At 42.7% G+C, this 27,807-nt stretch overlaps 1 protein-coding gene across 2 annotated transcripts in view; it reads right to left on the bottom strand.

The window, feature by feature from the left end:
• BICDL1 (BICD family like cargo adaptor 1) overlaps window positions 1-27,807 on the bottom strand; it is a 151,296-nt gene that overhangs the window by 3,607 nt on the left and 119,882 nt on the right. The window contains exons 9-10 of one of the 2 annotated variants that reach the window (XR_013263844.1): window positions 21,791-21,911; window positions 14,234-14,342 (exon numbers count right to left, since the gene is read on the bottom strand). Coding sequence is in view for 1 of the 2 variants with exons in the window: in XM_077461442.1 (XP_077317568.1) it covers window positions 21,791-21,911 (121 nt within the window). In the remaining variant the exon portion in view is untranslated. The remainder of the gene's footprint in view (window positions 1-14,233; window positions 14,343-21,790; window positions 21,912-27,807) is intronic. The other variant, XM_077461442.1, reaches the window with a different exon arrangement.

Raw genomic sequence — 27,807 nt, 5'->3', positions numbered from 1 at the left:
GCATCATAAAAACTGAGGCAGCAGACTTTGTGAAAATTTTATATTTTTCATTCTCAAAACTTTTGGCCAGGGCTGTACACTAATAAAGCTCTTCGCCTGTAGAATATTGCAGATCTGGACCTATTCCCTGTATAACAAAAAAATCTTCATACTGCTGCCAACTGGACACTGGCAAACAAAAAAAAAATTGTAGGGCAGCACAGGATAACCCCCCCTCCTACCACTGGTATCTGTTTTTAGGTAATGTCCTAGGACAATTGATGTGTTTGTTTCAGGGGAAAAAAATATATAATTTGCTGGCATTTTGTCTTTAATCGAGATTCTTACATCTTGGCTACAGCTCTACTTCACTGCTCTATGGTTGGAGCTCCTTGTCCTCTGCTTGGCTTTTAGAGTGCCATACCTTGATCTTGCTGGATTGGATGTTGCAGGGCTAGCTTGGAAGTGACCAACCGGCACTTGGTTTCACTTAAGTTGCTTTCAAGACCTCATTCTGCTAAAAAGTTAGTTATGGAGTGATTTCCAGGTCCAGAGATGTTGACATTGCCTCAGCGCCTGCCCTGTATCTAAAGACTCACTATATGAGTAGGTTGAGCAGGCTGAGCATCAGTAGCCACCTCGTGGTTTGGACCACTTGGCACCTTAAAATTCCCATACTCTGCTTGTCTCAACCTCAGAAGAGGTTAATGTTGAGGGAAGGGGCACTGATGTCATCCTCTGGGAGCAGTGTCTCAGTGCTCTTTCCCAGCTTTCAGTGTTGAGAAAGTGTCTCTCTGCTCCCAATTTGCAATGATAGGAGGATAGCCGATCTTTGGCCCAATCCTCCTGCCTGTCTATGGTCACCTCTGAACATCCAACCCCCATTGGCTGCCAGCTGCCTCGTGTTGTGAGTACTTTAGGTGTTTCCTTGCACCCTGAGTGTAGTTGCTTTGCTGCCACAACATTTCTGTATTTAGACACAGAGGGAAAGGTCCAACTGCAACAGGTTACTATAGTTTACACACTCCTAATGATTCTTGGGATATTTGCTCTGTGCCTCCTGAAAGCACCAACAACTGCAATCCAGAATGCTGTTACCGTTAGAGGTCGACCGATATATCGGCCGATATTTGCCGTTTTTTAAATAATCGGCATCGGCCGATTTGAGCTGATAAAAAGCCGATTTAGAACTACAGCGGGACTTTTCTATTACAGAAGTCATTTCAGTCAGTGTAAGTTGCCTGAGTCGTCATAGCAACACTTTCCTCCTCTCTGGGCAGGCTGCCAAGAAAAGAACTAAATGATACAATGTTTACACTTGAATGAATGAAGTCATCTCTGTGTGTAGAAGTTCTCAGTTTAACCATTTAAAGACTAAATCTTTTCTGACACTTGTTGCTTACAAGTAAAAATCTTGTATTTTCTGCCAGAAAATCACTTAGACCCCCCAAAAATGATATATATTTTTTTAGCAGAGATCCTAGGGAATAAAATAGCGGTTGTTGCAATATTTTATGTCACACGGCATTCACAGAGGTCTTTCAAATGCATTTTTTTTAGGAAAAAAATACACTATTTAAAAAATAAAAATAAAATAAAAACAGTAAAGTTAGCCCATTTTTTTTTTTCGTCCAAAAGTTTTGACTACCTGTTTTTATTTAATATATAGGTTTTTTTTTTTTTTTTTTTATCTAGATCATACATACAAGTAAACTGATTGGGGGTTTTGTTTTGTTTAATAAATGTTTAAATGTAAGAAATTTTCTGTATCACTTATGAAGTTGCTTTCACACTGGAGCGGGCAGGCGTTGATGGTAAAACGCAAGTTTTAGCGGCTCTTTACCATCATTTTAGCGGTGCTATTAGGCTAGTGGGGCACATATAACCCAGCTAGCGGCCAAGGAAGAGGTTAAATGCGCCCATGAAGCACTGCTGCCAAATCGCATTGCATGCGCTTCGGCAGTGGTGCCCATTCATATCAATGGGCAGGAGTGGTGGAGGAGCGGTATACACCACTCCAAACGTGCTGCTTGCAGGACTTTTTTTTTTAAGATCCTGCCAGCGCATTGCCTCAGTGTGAAAGCACTCTGTCTTTCACACAGACTGCAGGGGAGCCATTTTACAGGCGCTATTTTTAGCCCAAAAGCGCCTGAAAAACGCCCCAGTGGGAAAGGTGTGTTAGATCAAGGGGGATTAAAAAATAAAATAAAAAAGGAAAAATAAATAAATAAAATAAAATCGGCCTAACATATCGGCCCAAAAAAAAATCGGCATCATATATCGGCTATCGGCCGCCATGATTTCTAAATATCGGCATCGGCATCGGCCAGAGAAAAACCCATATCGGTCGACCTCTAGTTACCGTATGATTTTAGAGATTGCATTGTCATCAGAGTTCCCTACCTTATCCAGAGGACCTCTACTAATCTCACGTAAGACTTTGCAGCCAAATTAATATTTTTATTTCAGGTATTTATATAGAGCTGACAATTTAAGCAACACTTTACATATATTGTACATTACACTCTAAGGTCTCTATTGCATATGCATGCATACACATCCTAGAGCCAATTTGGACCAGAGCCATTTAACCTACCAGCATGTCTTTGGAATGTGGGAGGGAACCACATCCACTCTGAGATATTCCTGTATGGGAATTGGAAGCACCCTTGAGAGTTTGACACACCCCAAGCACTTATTCAATTTGTTCTCGTTTTGGGAAGGATTTTTTCTAAATGGTGGTCTATAACTACAGTAGATCTTACAGTGTTCCCCCTGAACAGGTAGACCACTAAATCAAATGTGGAGAGCACTCTGGTTAAAGTGCTGGAATGCAGACACTGTCCAAGGAGCACTTGACCCAACTCGTCTTCGGGAGAAGATGTCTCTTTTGATCTACCCTTAATATGATCATCAAGGCTATGATTGGAGGTTGCCTAAGCATGAGACGACTAAAAAAAAAAAAAAAAAAGATTGATCGTGCCCCTTTTCTTTTCTTGTGTTACACCTGGATTTGGTATGCCCAGGTCTTCCACATCTGGTTCTCTGGTCCCCTGCAGGGAAGCATTCAGTAGAACGACGTGTGCCTTCCACATTTCTCAATTAGAGATGTTTGCTGTCCAAAAGCATTTAGGTATAGTTTCCCCTAAAGATCTTTGTCCTAGCTCCTGTACTAGCCTGGCCTTAGAAGTTATATGCCTGCCTCTTAGGTAATTTCTTACATAGTAGACCTTTGTCTCATTTGGGACAGTTATGTGCAGAAGTTGTACATGGTTTCCCTGAGATCCAACAACCTTGTCCCTTCCCAGTTTTTGAAAATCATTACCATATGGTCAGAACATGTACAGGTTGATCCCCCAAACTTTGAGATTCCAGCCTCACTTCTGCATCTTGGGTTCTCTTCAGAGGACTGGCCCCTAGTGCCTTCTTGTGGGACACTCAACTGACCCTCTGTGGAGATATCTATTGATGTGGGCTCTAGTGGACAGTGTTTTCCTATTGGTCAAAATGTCTCCAAGATTAGGTTGGATTTTGTATTGATGGGTTGCTTTTCCCTGAGTGTAGGCAGTTCAAACCTGCACAGTTCTACAATGGTGCAATCTATGGCTTCCTCACTTTTGTGTGTCCCCCCCCCCCCCCCCCCACAACTGCAGGAGAATCTTGTGCCAAGTGCTTTCTTTATTCCAGTCTCTTCCTAGATTTTTCACTGGTTGCGTACCAAGTTTTTAAGCAGTTTCTGACTGGCGATTGTCATCTTAAGCTTTTTTTTTTACTCTTGGAAGGTCATGTAATCGCAGAACTATCGTCTCCTGGCCTTCATTCTGTTGCTCCAGCACAGGTGGTTCTTTGTACATCACAGAATGTTTTCTTGGATGGTTCTTCTGATAAGAAAAGCTTTTGAGGAGGAGCAGGTTGTCTTGCTGTCAGATAAAGAGTGTGAATAATTGTGCTCTGATTAGCAGGACCAGGCAAATAATGTCTATATTGAGTAGAGGTATTCAAACGATGAGGTCTTCAAACACTTAGGGCAGCACTCAAAGAGGGGAGCAATCTCTAGTAAAAGATAAACAGAAGAAAAGGTGCCTCTAAGTGCAAATTTAAAACTTGTAATATCCCCAAAAAGGATTAAAACACAGGATATAAAAATGGAGGGAGCATTTCACGTTTTTAAGGCAGGTGATCTGGCATCAGGAAGGTCCCAGTGTGTTATAGGTTTCCAGGGGTGTCGATATGCAGCAGTGCTGGTCACCCTGGGATCTTCTGCTGCTGCATATCGAAACCTTTAACACACTGGGACCTTCCTGAGGCTGGATCACCTGCCTTAAACCCATGTAAAATGCTCCCTTCATTTTTATATCCTGTAAGTGTTTTTAATCCTTTTTGGGGATATTGAAAGTTTTAATCCTGCATTTAGAGGCACCTTTTCTGCTGTTTGTCTTGCTGTCAAACTGGTGTTTCAGTCCTTACCCCTCTGTTCTTTCCAAAGGCAATCTTCTGAGGGTCAGTTTTTGATGAGTTGAATGTCTGCTCAGGCATACATTCTTGCCATGGAGTTCCTTTAATTGTTATGGGATCAGGGCAGTTAAGGTTTGGTCTTTTTCTATTAGACTCTTTGTTCTTTTTCTTCTACTAGGTCATCTTTCTTGGGGTCCTGGGTTTGGTCACAGTTATGAGGGAGCCCTCTCTCCTCTTGCTGATCATGGTTCAGGTTATGGGTTTTTCCTATAGGATAACATAGCTCCAACCAGAAGGATGGAACAGTTTGCCCAATTTATGGTATGTTCTTTAGTTGGTCTCCCATGTCAAGGTTATCCTGGAATACAATTTTTTATTTTTTTTGCCAGTGTTAAATCCCCCTTGAAGGCACCAGTGAAACGCACCATAATGACTGCATCTCTCACTGAACTCCAAGAAAAAGAGTACAAAAATCCTATTGGGCATAGTACATGCCAACTATTTTTCTTTTACTCTGCTAACCGCTGGTTCCATATAAACATGACAATACAGAACCCAAATTGTGAAAAACTAGTATCCAACCATCCATCTACTGGGAAAGAACTGCCTGTTTACTGATTTTTTTTTTTTTGCATGCATTTAATGTTCATATACACTCACTGGCCACTTTATTATGTGAATCTGTTCAAATGCTTGGTAGCACAAGTTTCTAATTAGCCAATCACATGGCAGCAACTCAATGCATTTTAGGCATCTAGATGTGGTGAAGAGGACTTTCTGAAACCGAGCATCCGTATGGCAAAGAAAGGATATTTAAGTGACTTTGAAAGTGGCGTGGTTGTTGGTGCCAGATGGGCTGGCCTTAATATTTAAAAAAAAAAATGACTGATCTACTAGGATTTCCACACACAACCATTTCTACAGTTTACAGAGAATGGTCTGAAAAGAGAAAGTTGTGTGGACAAAAATGCCATGTTAATGTCAGAGGAGAATGGGCAGACTGGTTTGGGATGATAGAAAGGCAACAGTAACTCAAATAACCACTTGTTACAACCAAGGTATGTAGAATACCATCTCTGACCGCACAACACATCAAACCTTGAAGCAGATGGACTACAGCAGCAGAAGACCACACTGGGTGCAGCTCCTGTCAGCTCAGAATAGGAAACAGACTACAATGCGCACAGGCTTGCCAAAATTGGACAATAGAAGATTGGAAAAGCGCTGCCTGGTTTGATGAGTATCGCTTTCAGTTGTGACATCCAGATGGTAGGGTCAGAATTTGGCATAAACCACATGAAAGCATGGGTCCATCCTGCCTTGTATCAACAATTCAGGCTGGTGGTGGTGTAATGGGTGGGGGCTATTTTCTTGGCCCCTTAGTACCAATTGAGCATCGTTAAAATGCCACGGCCCACCTGAGTATTGTTGCTGACTATGCCCATCCCTTTATGACTACAGTGTAGCCATCTTCTGATGGATACTTCCAGCAGGATCATGTACCAGGTCACAAAGCTAAAATCATCTCACCCCTGGTTTCTTGAACATGACAATGAGTTCACTGTACTACAATGGCCTCCACAGTCACCAGATCTCAATCTAATAGAGCAGTGGTTCTTATCCTCAGTCCTCAAGTACCCCCAACAAGCCATGTTTTGAGAACTTCCCTTAGATAAAAATAGCTCTTATCAATACCATGTCATTGATATTGATTTAAAGCAGCTGTGCAAAGTAAAGGAATACCTGAAAACATGGCCTGTTGGGGGTACTTGAGGACTGAGGTTGAGAACCACTGTAATGGAGCACCTTTGGGATGTGGTGGAAAGGGAGATTCGCATCATGGATGTGCAGCCGACAAATCCCCCACAACTGCGTGATGCTATTCTCTGAAATGATTCCAACACCTTATTAAATGTATGCCACAAAGAATTAAGGCAGTTCGAAAGGCAAAAGGGGGTCAAAACCCAGTACTAGCAAGATGGACCTAATAAAGTGGCCAGTGAGTGTACATGTGGAAGAATAGGCACAATTTGAACCTTCAGTTTAGTCTCTAAATTATTGAAGGCTAGTGTTTTTTTTTATAAAATAGCCTATGCACGCAAGTATCCCCAATAGGTTTAAATATATAGTGAATCTTTTTTTGTTAAATGTTGTTTAATATAGGTGCATAGCTGTAGGCCATTTCCACCCCCCCCCCCCCCCCCCCACACCAAAAGCAAAAAACTCCCAGTTCCTGTTGACCAAACCCTGTAACTGAACTGGGACTGGGGTGATGACCACTTGAGAGAAGAGTTGCTCCAAGTCTGGCCAATTTGACAGAATAAAATGAGGTAGGGAGTGAAACTAATTTGTATCCCTTGGATATGAGGTCCTGGAATCAATCATGTGAAATATCCTGGGACTGTATGCTGACAGACACCCCCCCTTTTTTGACTAGTAGGGTGTCCCTTCATTTAGAAGAGAGCTTGATTCCGGACTTTGGAGAATTTGAGGGCCAGGGTTCCTAGCAACTGAGTTCCTGGCGTAGACTTGGCTCTGGGGGCCTAATAAAAATGAAGCAAACACTTTTTCCATTGCAGAAGCAGAGGCTTTAACTCAGGGGTCTCAAACTGGCAGCCCTCCAGCTGTTGCAAAACTACAAGTCCCATCATGCCTCTGCCTGTGGGAGTCATGCTTGTAACTGTCAGCTATGCCTCATGGGACTTGTAGTTTTGCAACAGCTGGAGGGCCGCCAGTTTGAGACCCCTGCTTTAACTGCTCTGGGTTTTGGCTTAGGCAGCAAGGTAGTCTTGTTCCCTGAGTTTCTTGATCTAGGTCTCTAAGGGTTTGCCAAACAGGTGCTCTCCATCAATTGGGTCAAATGATCCACCTAGTATGAGCTAAAGACCCATCTTGGATACCTGGTGAAGAGTATTTATTAGCATGTCAATACAATAGCATAGTGCCACTGGGAAGAGCTCCAGCTACTGGAGTACAGAAGTATCCTAAGCCATGGATTTGGACCAGATGACAGTAGTCTGCACAAAGCCATGGTGGCAATGGTATGTTGCATACCAGGGTGAGCAAGGCCTTTAAGAGGGCTTCTAACCTCTTGCCCACAGAGACCCTCAATATAAGAATATTCTCAATGGGGCTGTAAAGGTTTTATTTAAGGCACAAAATCGCTTGGTCTACAACCTGTAGCGTCCACGTCAAGAACCCCTCTTTAGGGTAACTGCTGAGCAAAATTTTAAAGCCAGTCACCATACAACACAGTGTAAAAGTAAGTCTATTGGGAAGATCTTTGTGGGCCAAGGCATTTTTAAAAAATCACAGCCTAGTGACATTTCATAAGTTGGACACGGGATTCTCTAGTTTTACACGTGCTCACTGTACAAGGATAGAACCAGTATCCTTGCATTTAGGAGAAATGTCTGTGGACTGATCCTCCTCCGGTCCTCAAAAATAGACAGCAACATCCTCCACTTCCTCATCCGAAGGCACAAGGGCAGACAGAGACAGGTCAAAATGAGGTCTGGGGAGGTAAGGATGAGGGGGCTCGCTTTTGGCCAGTCCAGTATGAGGCCTTCCAAAAGGCAGATAGTTTTTCCATCAATTTAGGCATAGCTACAGAAAGATGTTCCCTGAAGAGGTAGAAGTCCCAGAGCCAGATAGTGTGCCGTATGGGGTAAACAATGTGGACTGTAGAATCAGAGCCCTTAGGGGGATGCTAGCTAGATGAGAGTTGGCAGACCCAGACCCCTTGTAACCATGATCTGCCATGTGTGGTAAGGGATATTCATGACCTTTACTGCAGAGCAGGAATAAGTGCTTCTGTGACTGGTCATCAGAGGCAGAGTGGGTCTGTATGACCACGGATTGCTGTGCTGTGAGTTCTGGCAGGGATCAGAGGAGCAGCCAGTGTGCAAGGAGAAATAAAATAGTGCACACAGTACAGCCAAGCAAGAAGGAAGTTGAGCAGGTACCCAGGTGGCCACAGCAAAGGCACTAAATTTGAAAAGATGTTGTACTGTCCCCTACGGCTGGCTGCAAAAAAAAAAAATCACAGCCAGTGCGCCATAGGTAACGCTGAAGAGACTAGAGCGCAACAGTACACTTGATGCCCGGGTAGGGATGAAGCCCTGGCTAACCACACAACTCACAATCCTCCCATGTCAGTTGAAGGTGGATTATAGAGACAAACCCCCTCTGAATCTTTGCCCTTCCAACAGGCTCACCCCCTAAGGGGTCTTCAGAGACAGAATTCTACTGGCAGATGAACCGTATAGTACACCCTGCAGCATGCTAAGGTGAGTGCCTAAAGCAGAATCCAGTGCCCAAAGCAACATTATAGGTTGGACCTGGATCTTCTGGTGGGATAGGAGAGTTTTAAAGAAAAAAATAATGAAGGAAAAATATTTTACGACTCTCAGAGCAAAGAAAAATTGCCCATTCTTGTAGGAAGACTAGCAAGCAAATAAAGCATTATGGCAGTGGGAGGGGTTACACCGGACTGTTCTTACAGCTTTTCTTTGCCAGAGTTCAGTCACCTGAAGACAGCTGCATAAATCATTGGTTGCAGAATTACCATCCCGTGTTCTGTAATGTATGCCCAAGAAAATCTAATTTCCTTGTCGTCTATAGAGGGACACAGGAATTCAGAGGTTGTCAAGTTATACTGCCACCTACAAGAGGTTGGGACACTGGCAAACAGAAAAACATGTAAACAAGCTCTTTTATAATGCCTCCTCTACCCAGCATGCCTCGGTTTTTTGCTACTGTTCTGTCCTAGAGGTTGGACACTTTTTTCAGTTCTGCTGAAAACCATCAAACTATTTCTACCCTCTTAATTTTTATGGTATTTTTCCTTGGTGACTTCAATCAAGATTCCTTGCTCCACTGCTGCTTGAACTGGTCTCTACACAGTAGCTATCTGGATCACCAACTTCTCAGGACCCTGCTGAACTGAACATATGAGGCTAGCCTGGATAATGATCTGTGGGTACTGGGCTTTGCACTGTGCCACTTGCCAGACCTTAATATGCTGCGTTAGTTAGCTGAAGAGTCCTTTCCGAGCCTAGAGCCATGGCATAGTCCCAGTTGTGACCCTGTCTCTGAAAACTCACTAAGGCCTGGTTCACACCTTTGCAGCTCTGTGAGCTGCGTTAGCATGAGCATAGCAGCCCATTCATTTGAATGGGCTGCTGTGTCTGTATTTCATGCTGGAAAAAGTTTCCTGCAACTTTTTTTTTTTTTTTTAATGCATACTGCCCACATCTGCAACCACCCGCGGAAATGTGAACCTAGCTTTAGTGAGTAAGACTGTTCAGGTGTAAGCAACCCCTTGGCATCATCCTTCTTTGAGGTAGCCGCTCTGTTATGCTCTGAAACATCAGGTTGATCCTCTTGGATCTCCCCCTAAGCATGGCAGTGCCTCTGTCCTTTTAGGGTTCTCCTCCCTCCCTCAGGCATTAGTCCTTCAGGTATCTTTTTATTCTAGATGTTCATGACTGCATGATTAAGACCTGACAGCCAAAATGCGTTGGCTGTTTTACATCTGTTATTCATATCATTGCAATAAAGGAAGACCGCTATTTGATGTTATCCTGAGTGCCAACTTTTCCTCAAATGGTTTATATCAATTGTCTACACCAGGGATGTGGACAGCAGATAGAGAGATGGAATGTGAATTTACCCACAGAAGAGGATCAAATCTGTCTCCCCTATATACTGTAGGCATTTGCTGTGGCATTGTCCAACTGTACCATGACTGGGTGACCTTTCAGAAGGTTTTTCCATTGTTGTACAGGTAATTTGATGACTCTCAGTTTCAAAATATTGATGGGAAGCTGAGGTCTGAAGGGCAGATTTTGGAAACATGATTACCAAGCCACAGTTTTAAAGGAACTGAATTGTCCTTTAGACAAGGTTGTGACTGAGCAGTCCTTTCGCAGAGGGTCATCCAAGTACCCTTGGACATGAATGCCATGGGTCTGCAGAAGAGTAAGAAGCAGGGCTGGCACATTTGTGAACATTTGGGGCACAGAGAAGAGTCCAAATGGTAGTTTGACCATGTGTTGATATCTCGCAGCAAAGCTCAGAAAGCGTTGATGTGATGGGAAGATGGGCATGTGTAGATAGGTATCTTGTACATCTACTGATGTAACTGTTCTAAGATTCCAAATATAGGTCCATGTTCTCTATTCATTTATCTTGTCCAGTTCCCAATAGTCTGGCAAATAAACATGGCAGCATTTGCTAGATGCAGGGCTGGACCTGCAAGGGCAACATAAACTTTTAAGAGGGCTTTGATTCTATTGTCTTCAAGGGCAATAGAATCCTTAAAAATGGAAACATCAGTAGGAACTGTAGGGTATTAACTGAGGACTGAAATGGCAGGATCTACTACTGAAACAGCTAATTTCAGTAAAAAGCTTAGGAGGAGTGATTATCCTTTCAAATTAAGGCCAGTGCTTGTGTAGTTCACATTAGATTTTTGTGTAAATAGGAAAATTATTTTTTTTATTTTGCCAGGCTCTTCATGCCCTCACAGTGGCTTGTTTTGGCTGTGGTGTATTAAATTAAATGTGCACTACAGTGAGTCAACAATGGAAAACTTTTTTGAGACGCCATAGATAGTGGCTCATAAAATGCAGGGGTTGTAGATCCTCTGCAGCTTTCAGTAGAATATCTGCTTCCCCCTTTCTTTCCCTTATTTCATCATTAAACAGATTTAGAGGTCTCAACTCTGATTCATGAATAGAGTCAGGGTAGAGAGAGGAAGTATAGCATTTTTGACCCCTGGAAACTGAAGGTTCTAGGAGTGGCAAAAGTTTTCCAAAGAATTGGGACATAGTGGCAGAGAAATACATACTGTGCCCTTGAGAGGAAGCTAGCTCAGAGGAAGGGAGCGATGTCACAACAGGACACTGCTCCAGGAACAAGGAAACAGCTATCACTGTGAGCAATCATCTAGCACTCCTTTGCACTTGAGATCTCTGGTTGCTTAAGTGGATCCCCTATGGGGTTTCAATATCCAGAATGCAGGAGTTACATTAACCCAGGTACTGACTGTGTTCCTGTGACTGGGTCTTTATAGCAGAGGGCAACAGGAAGTACAGCAAATGTGCTGTGTGCGTTTATGGCGAATATGGTATGCGTAAGTGCATCAGTCAACTAAGTCATTATACTGAGACTAAGTCCAGACAGAAGGAAAAAATGCCACATTTAAACTTTAAAACAGGGAGTAACACAATAAAGTTATCTCTTACATTGTAAGCTCCAAAGAGCAGGACCCTCTGATTCCTCTTATACCAAATTGTAATGTAACTGTAACGTCTGCCTTCATTTTGTTAAGCGCTGTGCAAACTGTTGACGCTATATAAATCCTGTATAGTTATAAAGTGAATAACTCCCCATTCCACTGCCTATGTATTCACATTGTGTGCTCACCACTGTGGATGGTCTATTGATATCCAGGAACTAGTCCCAAAATGCAGGGAAACCTTGTTTTATCTTATCCATGTCACTGGGCCTGTTAGGAGTCCAGGCTTCATCTGTCATGGTGAGTATACCTCCGAAGGGGTTTTCAGTGTTTCGTAACCACAGAGATGGACCATGGCCTGGACTTGTAGCTAACTACAGGCGCTTTGTGCCAAGGTGAGTGCCTAACACAGAATCCAGAACATTAGAGGCTGGCCCCAAACAATGGAGTCGAGCTATAGTCCTCAAAGTATAATAACAATGACAGTTACAGTTCCAAAAACTGCTAGATAGCCTGAGGCAATAAGCAATAAGTCAGATCTTGAAAGAAGCGTTGAATGAAAAAAGAAATGGTAAAGAAGAAAAAACTCCAAAGGAGAAGTCTATCACCTAAGCATTTAAAAAAAAAAAAAATTGTCTCATAGAGTGGTTGAGGTTATATGGGACTGTATTAGGAGTGGCCATTTTTTTTTTACCAGTGTCCGATCACCTAAAGGTAGCCTGCATATAACCCATGGTCTACGCATACAAGCCCTGTATCCTGTACTGTACAATTTAAGATCTACTGATTGCCAGTGATTAGCTTGTGCTTGGATGTCTATCTCTGCTCTGCCATGTAATTGTTTTGCACAACCTAAAATAAAGAAAAGGACTGGGGAATGTCTGAGTGTGTTCTTAGAATGCATCTAAAACATGTTGGGTGCTTAGTAAGTCATTCCCTTTCACTGACAAAGGGAAGTTTTTTTTTTTTTACAGAACGAGTCAACCCTAAATGGATGACATTTACTTTTTAACAAAGCGCTGTGTGCCATAATCAGCTGCCGTGTTTTATCATTTAAAAAAATGTATTTTTCACTTTTCATCCTTTGTTGCAGATCAGCATTGCTCAACTCCTGCAATCCCTCTGCAATATACGTCATGTCTACAGGCACTAATGCAACTGCTGCGTGTCATTTCTGAGTTTCCTAGTGGTGACAACAGTGGAGGAACATGTCTATGCAATCGGAGTCTGCATGTAGTTTTCATTAAGAGAATGTGGGATAAGGTGATGACATGACATACAAACTGAGACAGGGACAGAATGTTTTGCTCTTGTAACAGGAAGTGCCTGTACAACATCCTACATGAATGGATCCCTGGGTATTTTTTTTTAAGGAAACAGCAGATTAAGGGCATTTGTTAAAAGGCTTTTTTTTTTTTTTTTTGTATAAAAACGCCTTTGAATAAACTCCCTTGACAGAAGGCAGTAGACTTGACATGGGTACTAAATCTGCAGTTTCCATTTAATCCATCAAATGCAGATGTGAAGATGGTCAACTATAGATCAAATTAATTCTGGTTGATCTCAGAAGCTTCTCAAACTGATGCCATCCACACTAGCTGAAAGCCAGCCATCCCACGCTCTTATAAATACTGAAATATTGGAAAGGACTTTACATCACATTTACATACTGTATTCAATTAGTTGTAAAGGCAGAAGTTTTTTTTATCTTCATGAATTCATGCATGAAGATAAAAAAAAAAACTTCTGTCTCCAGCAGGCCCATCTCCATCCAGAGATGTTGCAGGAGAGACTCGGCTGTCCAGACTCTCCTTCCTCATTAGCTGAGACAGCAGCGAAGAGCCATTGGCTCCCACTGGTGTCAAAGTCAGTGAGCCAATAAGAAGAGAGGTGGGTGGGGCTGGGTCATGGCTGTGTGTCTGAATGGACACACGGAGCTGCGGCTTGGGTGCCCCATAGCAAGCTCAACAGGAGGGAGGGACCAGGAGTGCCGAAGAGGGACCAGAGAAAAGGAGGATCCAGGCTGCTCTGTGCAAAACCACCGCACAGAGCAGGTAAGTATAACATATTTTTTTTATTTTTAAAGGAGAAAAAAGAGACTTTAGTATCACTTTAAACCCTAAATGAGGCTTTAGAAATTCGGTAACTGACTCTTTTTTTTTTTTTAAATAAATACAGTATATTATTATTCACACAGAGTCGGTATTGTGATTTCCAACTCATTATGTAGTTTTAAAACTAATTTTCAGTTAAAATAAACATTGCAGGCATGCAATGTTCTTGACCTCCATCTGAGTACTAATGCCATTCTGACCTGCAGAAGTGCAATCGTTGAAACTGCAAGGATGAAGACTAAAATAAAAAGCTTATGTCCCTCACATCGGTGCAGAGGATAACCACAAAACTGAAAGAATTACTAGGAGGCAAGCAAATGACATTAGAAATGGGCACAGCAGATGGATGGTCATTAATGAATATAAACTAGTTTGCATTGAGAATGAAAGGCTGATGTGATGAAGAAGCCACGTACATCAATACAGTGACTGGTGATCTCACCTCTAAGGCAGGAAGGGTGTATGACTAACGTTGTCGGTACAGGAACTGATAAAGGCCATTAGATCAGAAACCAAAGGAGCCATATAGTGAAAAGCCCTGAGGAAGCAAACTAGAGCCCAGAGACAAGAAAGTTGTGAAGAACTAATAGACTGGATCCAGCACTACAGTACAGTATGTATTTATAATAGACAAAAGGCCATTTATTATCACAGTACTTCAATCTTTAGGAAAATAAATATTTTTCTTTTACTTTTGTTTGATATTTCATTTTAAAGCTGAACTCCAGGATAAGCCACAATTAGCTACAGTAAACATAAGAGCCATTTGTATTCTTCTTGAAGCTTGGTGTGCTTTTTGTATTTCTTCCAGATCTGAGCATTACTCCAGTGTGGAACTTTGCCTCTGTGTACTTCCTGTAATACAGACCAGTCACTATTGGTCTCTCCTTATACAAGGTGACTGGTCTTGCCTCCATCCCCTCCTGTTGTTTTCTGCAGGTAGTCTGTAGTGGATGCCTCCCACAGCTCTGCTCTCTGCACAAACTGTGTACAGCATAGTGATGACGTCAATGCTGCTTTTATAAGGTAATATCTTGGCTTACAAAGACATTTTGTGCACACAAAGTGGATTCTTTGTGGTTATTGAGGAATACATTTAAATAAATAACATTTTTATGTACCCGGAGTTCACCTTTAAACATGACAATGTCAAGATGATGGTATAAAACTTTGTTTTAACAATGCCCCCTTCTGGCATTGTTAACCCCTAGATTCCATTTTGTTTGACTACCCTGTGAGGGTGCTATACGATTATGTGCCATCTTTATTTAATGACTCATGTTTATAGGTGGCTCTGTTGCCCAAGGTAACTTAAAGACTAAGTTCCCTTTTTTTTTTCTAAATTCCATTTATTCTACATACGCTTACCGCACTGTCTGAATGGCTGTTTCAAAACATTGCTCAATTACTTCTGCCTTACTTCCTGAATATGCTTTAGGTCATGACACAGGGAGGAGTTGACCAGCCAGGGTGTGTGCTAATGAGATCAGCTGGTCAACTCCTTCCTGTATCAGGAAGTAAGGCAGAAGCAATGGAGCAGTGTTTTGAAGCATCCATAAAGACAGTGAGCTAAGCGTGTGTAGAATAAATGGAAAGCTTTTTCATTCTTGCAAAATAAGTATATTAATATATTGGTACATAGGGGAGCTGGAATTTAGAAAAAAAAAAAGGTGAAGAAAGGGGAACTTGTTCTTTTAAATGGTTCATAGTTCATGGAGACAGACACTTCCTCTTCAAATGTTACAATTGATCTAAATGTATTAGTAGACTTAAAATATAACAAAAGGCAAAACTTTTTCTTTAAGTTTTGAATAAAGGGCAGTTGGATTGGAACACCTGTCAGCTTTTATTGCTGTCTGTACCCTTGTTAAGGAGATGCAACGTCTCTATTTGTCCTGTTTATCGTTATTGAAAGTGAAAGTAAAAGTAAAAGAAAATCCCAAAATATTGGGTTGTCTCCAGAAAAGTAATAGAGGGGAAATCTTCCAATGGGGACACTAGTTCTGATGACCTGTGGGTCCCCAAGGAATTCCCTTAATTTGCAGGGATTTCCTCTCACTTCCTGCTTGGTTATGGGACAGGAAATGAAGGGAAATCTCAGCAATGGGACACACATGGCAAAAAATAAATCTGACAGGGTTACTATCCTCCCTTGCTCTATCCAAATTTTTTTTTAAATGCCTTTAGTTCTACTTTAAGCCTGACACACACTCATTTTTCTTTCATTCAACCCAGAGGGCCGAACAAAAAAAAAATATGAGCAGCTCATCGCTGTTGTACTAACTTTGCGAAGTTCGTACCAAGATCTCTCCGCTGAGCTATTGTGTCCTCCCGCCAGAACACATCAATCAGTGCCCACAGCCATTGGCTGCCAGTGCTGATTGGATGCCAACTGGATGCTGGTTTTCCAGCATGCCCATTCAACAAAAGCCAGCCAGGCTAATGTACACACAGACCGAATGTCAGTTCGTTTCTGTTGAACTGGCTGATGTTCGGCCCATGTGTACCTGGCTTAAGACACTGTTTGAATGTCCTGCCTTATGTTTTTCTTTGAGTGCCCCACCCTTGGTGTTCCCCATATTAGATAAACAGGGCTGCTGACCTAATATTACCATACACTGTATTTCCCCTGGTGTGACCATGCTTGCTACCTGCCTAAGCTTTCACCTACCCCCCAATAGGTGGTTCAGTCCACCAGTTGGGATCTGGATTTATGCTACCATGCAGTCTTGTGAACCAGGCCAATTGTCTCTCCGAACACCCTCTTCTTCACTCTCTGCCTCATCTACCCCTTCCCAAAAGCCAAAAAACAAACCCCCACCTCTCCTCGTTTTTGTTTTCCTATTACTGCCTATCTACCATAAAACCCTTTCCACTACCCCTGAAACTTTGTTTATACAATGTGAAGCATCTTAACAATTTGTCTTAGAGTGCCAAAACTTTCAGCTATGCATAAGGTTTTAAAGTATGGATAATCCTTTTTCAGGAAACCCACTTCTGTACTGATCACACCCCCTGAACTGTCACAACCGTTACTATTTTAAATGGTACCATATCACAAACTCAATCCACAAGGCAAAAGGGGTTTCCATCTCTAGATGCAAAAATTAACCTTTCCATTTTGAACATCAAAAAATACCCAGACCCAGAAGACCCAAAAGGAGGATACATTTTTAGTAAAATGACCCTCTCTAATAAAACATATACGATAGCTAATTTCTACCTGTCTAATCAAGACCAGGTCTCCACAGCCAGCCAATATTTCCACATTCTCCAAGAATTCACCTCAGGCACCATTCTTCTTGGTGATGACTTTAACAATGACTTAGAACCACATCTGGTCACTACCTCAAATCAATCAAATCTCTTTAAGCTAGTTAAACTCCTTTCAAAAACAGTTATTTAAACTAGTGGATATGTGGTGGATATGTGGTGGACTCTTCATCCCCAGAGTCAAAGTTCCACCTTCTATTCACGCACTCATACGGTCATACAGCCTTAACGCCAGCAACCAGGCTCTGGGTTGGAACCCTATCACTAATGTGGTCTGACCACTCACCAAATATGCTAACTCTCGAAATACCATCCACACCATGCTCAATGTAGACAGGGCACCTGTTAGAAGACCCCGATATGCCACCAGACAATAAAAACTAATATCTCCAATTTCTTAGTTGATCACATAGATGACAGCACTCTACTTCCTTCTCAATGGGAAGCTGTAAAAACAGTACTCAGGGGGACCCTCGTAGAACAATGAGCTGACTCGGATAAGCACCAACAAATGACAATTTGAAACTACAATTCCTAAGAGATTCCTGAGACCAAACTTAATTCCTACAGTTCCTGAGACCAAACCCAAACAGTCCCAATCACCAGCCACTTTAGCAGATATTTCTGCAGCAAGAACTTCACTTCTCTAATTATATTTACAGGCCCACAAGGACTACAAAAACAGAGTTTCAACCCAGGTCTACCAGCACAACAACAAGCGTGGTAGGTCTTAAACAAGGTCCCTTCATCTCCATACTACCAAGATATACTTACCCTTAATCAAAGGCCCCAGAAAGACGCTAAAACCTCTCTTACCCACATTCTTCAAACATTCAGTGACTAAGTCTCAACGCTATAACGCTATAAATACTTCTGCCACCACCACCAACACAGACCACCAACAAAACAAACAAACAATACGTGACTATTTAGAAGAGACAACACTTCCAACCATTAACCCCAGCACACAAGAGATTCAGGATTCCCCTTTCACAAAATAGGAATAACTTTTTGCTATCTGCAAAAGCCCTGGCCCTGATGATTTTACACCTAAACTCTGCAAAACGTAGAGATCTACTTTTTACATTTCTGACAAGAATCTTCAACTCTGTCTCTGCCAAAACTTCATTTTCCACACAATCACTCAAGGCCCACACCCCCCTTATTTTAAAACCCGACAGAGACCACTCCCTCTGTTCAAACTGTTGCCTGATTTCTTAAATATGAGGGGACTTCATCTGTTCATAATACTGGAAAAATTTGCTTCTGAAACATCCTCTATGCAGATTTCCCCTTCCCTTTTTCTTTATTCTGTACCCACTGATCGTTACAGCACAAAAAATTCACAACACTCAAAAAAAATCTTTGCTTACCATTACCTGCTATGTCAAAAATGTTTACACTTACAAAGGAAGCATAAGTGTGAATTAATACCAGTATAGCATCTCAGCAAATACTGGCCTCTTCTTGTGCAAACAGAGGGATCAGCTGGTCATTGATGCTTACACAGAAGGATACAGGGTGGGTGTAGCACCATGCAGAGATCCAAATAATACATTAATGTTGTGTCAGTATTGTACAAATTCATGTTAGGTCTCCTGGTGGTTGCACCTACAAAATCCCTTTTAACAATGAATACAATAACAATTGCAAGTCACAATATACTATCCCTGAAAAAGGTGTCAGAAAAGATTTTATGAATGTTCAATTGAAAATAATTACGGTATATAAAGAAGCATATCTTTTAGAAACCTTGAGAGGTGTAAGAGGGTCTCCAGCACCCAGCAAACTTTATAAGGGCACACTGAATGTACCCAAGTTGATCATTATGCGATTATTGCTAGCGGCTGTTATAGCTAGGGCCGCCATCAGGGGGAGATAGCCCATACACTTTTAGGGGCCGGCGCCAGCAGTATAAGGCACCTTTGGCAGCTGTTAGGACAGCAGGATGGGCCAGTGGCCCAAAAACAACAGACTGCGGCCACTGAGAAGCACACAAGAGGTGGACACCAATTCCTCCCTCTACCTTCCCTCCTAGCAGCTGATCGGGCACTCATATCCACTCAGAACGGCCCTGAAGCAGAGCCTGCTTCTAGGATTGTGATTGGGTGAGACTCGGGAAGGAGTGTGGCTGGCATCGGAAGTCGTGACATCCTGTCCACCTTCTCTGGTGCATGCACGACTCGAGAGAGCAAAAGGGTGGGAGGTAAGTGTGCTGTAGCTTGTGGACTGTACTAATTTGCCTGGACATCATACACCACATTTCACTACAGGTCATACGACCTGACATCAGGAGTCTCCTCTGTCATAAAGAATGAGGGGAGGTACAGGGATGAAGAAGATGATTGTAAAAAGGATGGTGGGGATGATGGGCGATTATGGAAAGACAGAGGGAAGGATACAGGCTGCTGGAGGGATGAGGATGATGGAGTTACATTCTGCAGGGGGATGAGGATGATGGAATTACATTGTGGAGGGGGATGATGATGATAGAGTTACATTGTGGAGAGGGATAAGGATGATGGGGCGATTATGGAGAGGAATGAGGAAGATCATGAGGATGACTATGCAGAATAAAGTGGATGATAAGGGAGAGGGATGAGGATATTTGTCAGTCTAGTTCACTGATGTAGTTATTAGATCCACCATTTTGTATCCTCATCTACCATACTATTAGAGATACAGCAGCCTATCTGAATCCCTTCTTTTAATCTAAAGCTGGTAGTCTTGGTGATTTTTTATTCTAGAAAATGTATGTACATAAAAAATCTATAGCAGGAATATAAGATTGTTTATCATATTTGGGGACCTGATGGTTGGGTGGTTTTTATTAGTGTGTTTATGTTTTATGTCTCTTAAAATGAAATTTAAGGAGAATAAAGGTACTGTGCTTTAGTCAGTCAGGAGTTGTCATATAGATTGAGTCTTGCACCACAGAGGAAATATTTAAGGTAAAGGGAGGGTTGTAATTCCTTACTGTTAAATCTTGAAAGCACATGATGATCTGGCATTTTCATATATTAACCGCATGCCGACCAGCCGCCGCAGTTGTACTGTGGCAACATGGCTCGGCTACGCGAATCGGCGTCATGTTACGTCGGTAACATAGACGGCCACTAGGGGGCGCGTGCGTGCCCACTGAGCCGATGTAAGTGCCTGGCGGTGGCGATCACTGCCGGGCTCCCGTGATCGCTCAAGGCACACGGAGAACCAGGATCTGTGTGTGTAAACACATAGTTTCCGGTTCTTTGAGTGGAGAACAGACAGATCGTCTGTTCATACACAGTATGAACAGACGATCTGTCATCTCCCCTGCACAGTCCCCTCCCACCTTCAGTTAGAACACTAACTAGGACATACTTAACCCCTTCACTGCCCCCTTGTGGCTAACCCCTTCACTGCCAGTGACATTTTTACAGTAATAAATGTAATTTTATAGCATTGATCACTGTAAAAATGCCAGTGGTCCCAAAAATGTGTCAAAATTGTCCAATGTGTCTGCCATAATGTTGCACTCCCGATAATAATCGCAGATCACCGCCATTACTAGTAAAAAAAAAAAGAATAATAAAAAAAGCCATAAATCTATCCCCTACTTTGTAGCCGCTATAACGTTTGCGCGAACCAATGAATATACGCTTATTGTGATTTTTTTTACCAAAAATAAATATGTAGAAGAATGCATATCTGCCTAAAATGAGGAAAAAAAGTTTTTTTTTTATATATTTTTGGGGGATATTTATTATAGCAAAAAGTAAAAAATATTGTGTTTTTTTTAAATTGTTGCGTTTTCTTTTTTTATAGCGCAAAAAATAAAAACCACAGAGGAGATCAAATATCACCAAAAGAAAGCTCTATTTGTGGGTAAAAAAGGACGTCAATTTTGTTTGGGAGCCATGTCGCATGACCGCACAATTGTCAGTTAAAGCGAACCAGTGCCGAACCGCAAAAAAACGCTCTGGTCTTTGGTCAAAGAGGTGTTCCCCTTAAAAAAAATAAAAATTTAAAGTCAGCAGCTACAAATACTGCAGCTGCTGACTTTTAATAATCGGACACTTACCTGTCCCAGGGTCCAGCGATGCGGGGGAACGAAGCCCCCCGCTTGTCCCCCCCTCCTCTCGGTGATGCCGCAATTGGCCGCGCAGTCATCTGGGACCTGTCACGTGTTCCAGATCACTAACAGGAGGGAGGGGGCAGAGCTGAGTCCTTCCTGCGCCGAGGGGAAGTGATGTCACCAGCCCAGGCACTGAAGGAGGCAGACTACGAGGGACCCCCTAGCAACAGGCATTTAGAGGTGAAGGACTCTGTGTCTGTGGGGCGGATTCAATGGGATTGCCAGCCCTGGGTAATGTTGGTGGTCAGGCCTTGGGGGGGGGGAGGGTGTCCTGACTTCCTGACTAGGCCTAAAGCTGTGTAAGGGGCCCCAAAATTTCTGATGGCTGCCTGGGTTATAGCCACTAGCAATAATCACTGTGTCGTCCCGACAGGGATGGCTTCCCTTGACCCCCCCGCTGGGAGAACACAATAGCTCTGTGGGAGGGGTTTCCCATCAACACTGAGTGGTTGCAGGAAAGAAAATCACTCCATCTATGGCAGGCTTTAGCGGTGCTTTCCTGTTCTGATAAAAAAAATGTTTGTAATGATGAAAAAACATAATCTGAGAATGTGGGTTAAGGAAAATTCTTTTTTTTTTCAGGACAACTAAAGTCCTGGTGTGTGTACTCACCTGCCATGCCTCCAACTGCTGAGACAAGTTGACCTTTTGTTGAATGGCATCTAGTAACTGAGTGTTCAGTGACATCAAGTCAATTCTACACTTCGCCAGTTCCATTTCCACAGCATTCTTTCTGGAGAGAAAATCGTTATACAAATTTAGACATATACAGTGCTAAAAGAAATATTTAACCCTGGGCTATTCTAAATGTTATAGTGTTCAGCTGGCCACAGACTGTTAGTTTATTTTCAATCGGCCAGCGGGGTGAAAGAAAAAAAAATAAATAAACAGATTCCTCCTTTCACACAAACAAGTTGGATGGAGGAATCCACCCTGCCGTGTTATTGTATTCTGACTGTGGCTCATGCAGCTATCAGAATACAGAAATACGACGGGTTACCCTATTCCTATTACAAAACTTTCCTACCTGTCCTGAGTCCCCACATGATCTCGCTCTATACTTCCCTGCTTAAAGGCTCCACTCCACACGCCCAATTCCTACACGCTCATGTTTCGGTCATACCGAAACCTGGTAAAGATCCCTCCCTACCTGACAATTATAGGGCTATAGCGCTATTAAACTCAGACTATAAAATTTTTACAAAGATCCTGGCTAATAGGCTGACCCATATAATCCCTACGCTCATCCATAGAGATCAAGTTGGCTTTGTACGAACTCGTCACGCAGGTGATAATACCAGACGCACAATAGACCTGATTGATTTATTGAACAAAACCTCCCGTCCAGCCCTTATTCTTAGTCTAGACGCTCAGAAGGCCTTCGACAGGCTTAGCTGGCCGTATATGTTTGCTACTCTTACAAGATATGGTTTCACAGGCCCTTTTGTTTCAGCTCTTGAAGCCCTTTACTCCTGCCCCTCTTCCCAGGTCAAATTGGCATCCTACCTATCGTCCTCCTTCCCTTTGAGCAACGGCACGAGACAGGGTTGCCCCCTGTCCCCTCTTCTTTTTATCCTCTGCCTCGAACCCCTGGCGGAGGCCATCCGCGTTCACCCAGACATTAGAGGGATATGCCTACGCCACAGGGAATATAAAATGTCCCTATTTGCAGACGACATCCTCCTGACATTGACCAATCCCCATATCTCACTTCCGAACCTGTTGTCCTTGCTGAAAGACTTTAGCTCGATATCAGGGTACAAGATTAACACCAGTAAAACTGAAGCTTTACCTATCCATATTCACTCTTCTGCTCTCAAATTACTGCAAGACAACTATTCCTTTCACTGGTGCACAGACTCCATTAAATACCTGGGGATTAACATTACTCCCTCCTATTCGACCTTATACTTGGCTAACTACCCCCCACTTTTTCGTGACATTGCTAGGCTTTTGAAGCAATGGGATTCGCTTCCCCTCTCACTTTTGGGCCGTATCAATGTCCTAAAAATGTCAGTGATGCCTAGACTCCTCTATCTTTTTGATACTCTTCCGATCCCAATCCCTATGTCCCAACTTAAGGCTGTCCAAAAAGCTTTTCTTAACTTCATTTGGCATTATCGAGCGCATAGGGTTGCAGGTCCGGTGATGTTGGCTCCTAAATGGCGTGGAGGTCTGGGAGCCCCAGATCTGATCAAATATTACTATGCTACACACCTTAAACCAGTTATTACTTGGTCATCCCGGAAAGCCCCTACAGTATGGGCTGAAATTGAGATGAGCATCACCGGGCCTGCACACATCTGTGCCATGCTTTGGGCAGACCTTAAAACCTCCATGGGTCCACTTTGTAGCATTTGTCTGGCCCCGATGCTGTTTTCCTTGGAAATCTGGAGGAAATGCCTAAAGTTGTTTCCTCTGGCCTCCCAATGCCCTCCTTTGCTAAACATACTGTTTAATCCTGATATCCCAGACAGCCTAGCATATGATAGAGTGATTCCTTGGTCCGAAGCTGGTTTGTTTCAACTCCGCAATATAGTGCATCCGCTCACTAGGATGCTTCTATCATTCGCGGAATTGCAGAAACAGCACCAAATTCCCAAACAACTCTTCCACTCCTATCTGCAAATCAGACACTACTTTGCTTCTAAATCCCCCACTCTCTGTCTTGACAAGCCAACTCCATTTGAATTTTTATGTGCTCAGGGCCCATATCAGGCCCATTTAATCTCTGACATTTATAGAATACTCCATGAATCGGTGCCCATTACGGAATCTTCTCATTCATATATGCGTAAGTGGTCGCAAGTGTTAGAACATCCCATCCTACTCCCACAATGGCAGAGAATCTGGGAGGCCGTCTCTAAGACATCCCGCTGTGTGGAACAGAAGGAAACGGCTTACAAGATTCTGCTCTTTTGGTATAGAACGCCTGAAATTTTAAATAAATATGATCCCAAGACCCCTGCGATGTGCTGGAGATGTCGGGGAGATATAGGTTCCCATTTCCATATCTTCTGGGCATGCCCATTGATCCGCCCATTTTGGATTACGATACAATCCTTCGTCCAAGACTTGTTTGAGATTTCCCTCCCATTAGACCCTCTGTATTTCCTACTAGGGTTACCGATTCCTGGACTCTCTAGACATGCTCAGAAGCTCGCCACCTTTATTTTGTTAGCAGCTAAGAGAGCTATCCCTATACGGTGGCTATCACGTACTCTGCCCACTTTCCCCCAAGTCTTGCAGAACCTAGAACATATCGGCCGTATGGAGAAGCTTACAGCCATAGTCCATGACACTATGCCTCAGTTCTCTATGATTTGGGATCTGTGGTATCGCTCTAAACTATATGCTGCTACTTAATATAGTCTTCTGATTTTGGACCTCCTACGCTGAGTTTAAGGCTCAAATTGACCGTTCACACTGTTTTATGCCCTTCTAAAGAAATGAAGTTTCCACATTTCCTGCTCACTGTCCTATGCCTATTTGATTGTGACGATTGCTGTTTTGTACCACAAATAATTGTTAATTTATGTGAGGATATACTGAATGTGCTGAAATATCCTGCCCCCCCCTCCTCTTTCTTCCCTCCCCTCTCCTCCCCCCCCCCTCTCTGTTTCTGATTGTCTTATATGATGGACTTACTGTTTACCTGTGCATTTATGCAAGCACTTTGTCATTGTTATCTTTATATTTTCAATAAAAATACAATTTTAAAAAAAAAAGAATACAGAAATCAGCAGATGGCTGTAGCTGTATTAAAGTGGTTGTAAACCCTCCCCCACAACTTTGTCCCATGTAAATCAGCAAAAAAAACCCTGATGAACACTGCTTGTAGATATCTCCTTACTTTCTTAGTATTGTTGTAATCCTTGTTGTTCTGTAGAATGAAGTCACTGAGCATGCCCAGATCTCCCCTGATTATGTCTTATCTATCTGTTATCAGGACTTCCTACGGCACAACACTGAACTCTGCTAATCACACAGTGCTTCCTCCTACACACCATGTGACCATGTGACCTCACATACAGTCTAAACTTGGCCATTACTGCAGTCTTATCAGCTGAAGCTGATAAGTCTGACAAAGGGAAACATTAGACATCGGCACAAGTAAATACTATGAAATAAACATGTAAGCTATGAACTGGGAAGCAGGGTTGCCATAGAAACGTTGGATTGAGAAGGAGGCTTGGTTAACAGTACAGGAAGAGCTCAATGTAAGGGCGGAAATACACTCCACTGTGGACTTAGAAAACAATACTTAAAGTGGAAGTAAACCCATTGATTTAAACAGTAAAAAAAAAAAGGCATGCTGGGAATGCTAACTGCACATTGGCTTTGCTCTCAGCCAAACTATCAAACCATCCAATGGCTGGTGTCATAACGAATCACATGTGCAGCACCATAGCAGTTGAAGATTAAACAGAGGCAAAGATGGCAGCTTCCTTGGCTGAAAACGATAGGGGAGTTTACTTCCACTTTAAGATGGTGCTGCCTAACCCCTGAAAACAAGTTTTTTAAAGTTTCTTTAAACAGTAAGTAATATGCGATTTGGGCTGGATTACAGTGGCTATAGTCTGATAATGACTTATTATAATGGACTAAATGAAAAGAAGCATCAGAGTGGGAGAGTTTACTTCCTCTTTAAGTTTTCCAGCATGTCCCTTCAACAGAAGTCAATCAGCTTCTGTCGAGCAGTGTTAATTTTGGCAGCACATTTCCCTTAAGTTTTAGTCTTTTGACTAAAATGCCATTTTAGTTCTAGTCTCATTTTAGTCATCTGCAATTGTTTTAGTTTTAGTCGTATTTAGTCAACTAAAACAAATTTTAGTCATCTAAAATCGAATGGGTTTAATTAAATTGTAATGCATTATTTAAGCATTTCTCTACAATTTCCAAACTCCTGGAGCGAAAAATCGAATATGGTATTAACCACTTACCGACAAGGCCATAGCCAAATTACAGCTACAGCGCAGTCGGATAACTCTGGGAGGGCGTCATATGATGTCCTTCCAAAATCGCAGCCCCTGGGGCACACACACAGGTCTGTCTGTGCATGCCGGGTTCACGGGACCTGGCACGTCACGGATCGCAGTAAAGGGCCAATAACAGCGGCCCTTTACCACGTGATCGCTTCGTCCAATGACAGAGCGATCAGTTGTCAACAAACAGGAGCATGTCCGGTACAGCTTCTCCCTCCCCTCTCCTCTCCTCTCACAGATCGGTACAGCACATGAGGAGAGGATAGGAGAGGAGGGAGCGGGTGCAGCAGCGCTTGTGGGCTGGATCTGAAGTGCCCACAGCGCTGATCTGTGCCCATTCATGGCTCATCCATTCCTGTCCATGGCTCATCCATTCCCATTAATGGCTCATTCATGTTCATCCATGCCACAGCAGTGATCATTCGTGCCACATTCATGCCATATCAGTGCTCATACGTGCCACATCAGTGCTCATACGTGCCACATCAGTGCTCATACGTGCCACATCAGTGCTCATCCGTGCCACATCAGTGCTCATCCGTGCCACATCAGTGCTCATCCGTGCCACATCAGTGCTCATCCGTGCCACATCAGTGCTCATCCGTGCCACATCAGTGCTCATCCGTGCCACATCAGTGCTCATCCGTGCCACATCAGTGCTCATCCGTGCCACATCAGTGATCATCTGTGCCACATCCATGCTACATCAGTACTCATCTGTGCCACATCCATGCCACATCAGTGTTCATTAGAGCTGCAAGATTCTGGCTAAAATGAGAATAACAATTTTTTTGCTTAGAAGATAGAGCAAGATTCTCTCACAATTCTCACGGCGTAACATCAGCTTTCACATTAAAACAAAAAAATTGGGCTAACTTTACTGTTTTTTTTATTCATTAAAGTGTATTTTTTCCCAAAAAATTGGGTTTGAAAGACCGGTGGGCAAATACAGTGTGACATAAAATATTGCAGCAATTGATATTTTATTCCCTAGGGTCTCTGCTAAAATATATATAATGTTTGCAGGTTCCAAGTAATTTTCTAACAAAAAATATTGATTTTAACTTAAGAAACAAGTGTCAGAAAAAGATTTAGACTTTAAGGTGTTAAATTTCCTGAATTTACATGTTGTTTAAAAACTTGGCAGACTGCCTGGAATTTTTTTTTTACACAGAAGTTTATCCTTTTGATCTAAGAGTTAGTTACAATGTCTCATGTTAAAAACTGGGCAGACTGCCTGGATGTTTTCTTTTGACAGCTGAGTAAGCAGATAAGTCTCTCCACTTGTTATATGAAAGAATCTGCAAACTCTGCAACAGAGATCTTCAGGGGAGTTGAATCGAGATCACGATTTTTTAACTATTAATTGTGCAGCTCTAGTGCTCATCCACACCACATCCATGCAACATTAGTTCTCATCCATGCCACATCAGTGCTTATCCGTGCCACATCAGTGATCATCCGTGCCCATCCATGCCACATCAGTGCTCATTCATGCCACATCAGTGATCATCTGTGCCACATCCATGCCACATCAGTAATCATCCATGCCACTTCAGTGCTCATCCATGCCACATCCATGACACATCAGTACTCATCCGTGCCACATCCATGCCACATCAGTGCTCATCAGTGCCACTACAG

The sequence above is a fragment of the Lithobates pipiens genome, unplaced genomic scaffold (assembly GCF_037356315.1).
Source record: "Lithobates pipiens isolate NorthernLeopardFrog02 unplaced genomic scaffold, aLitPip1_a1.2 Scaffold_3, whole genome shotgun sequence".
Lineage (NCBI taxonomy): Eukaryota > Metazoa > Chordata > Amphibia > Anura > Ranidae > Lithobates > Lithobates pipiens.
This window is presented reverse-complemented; position numbering and strand designations above follow the sequence as displayed.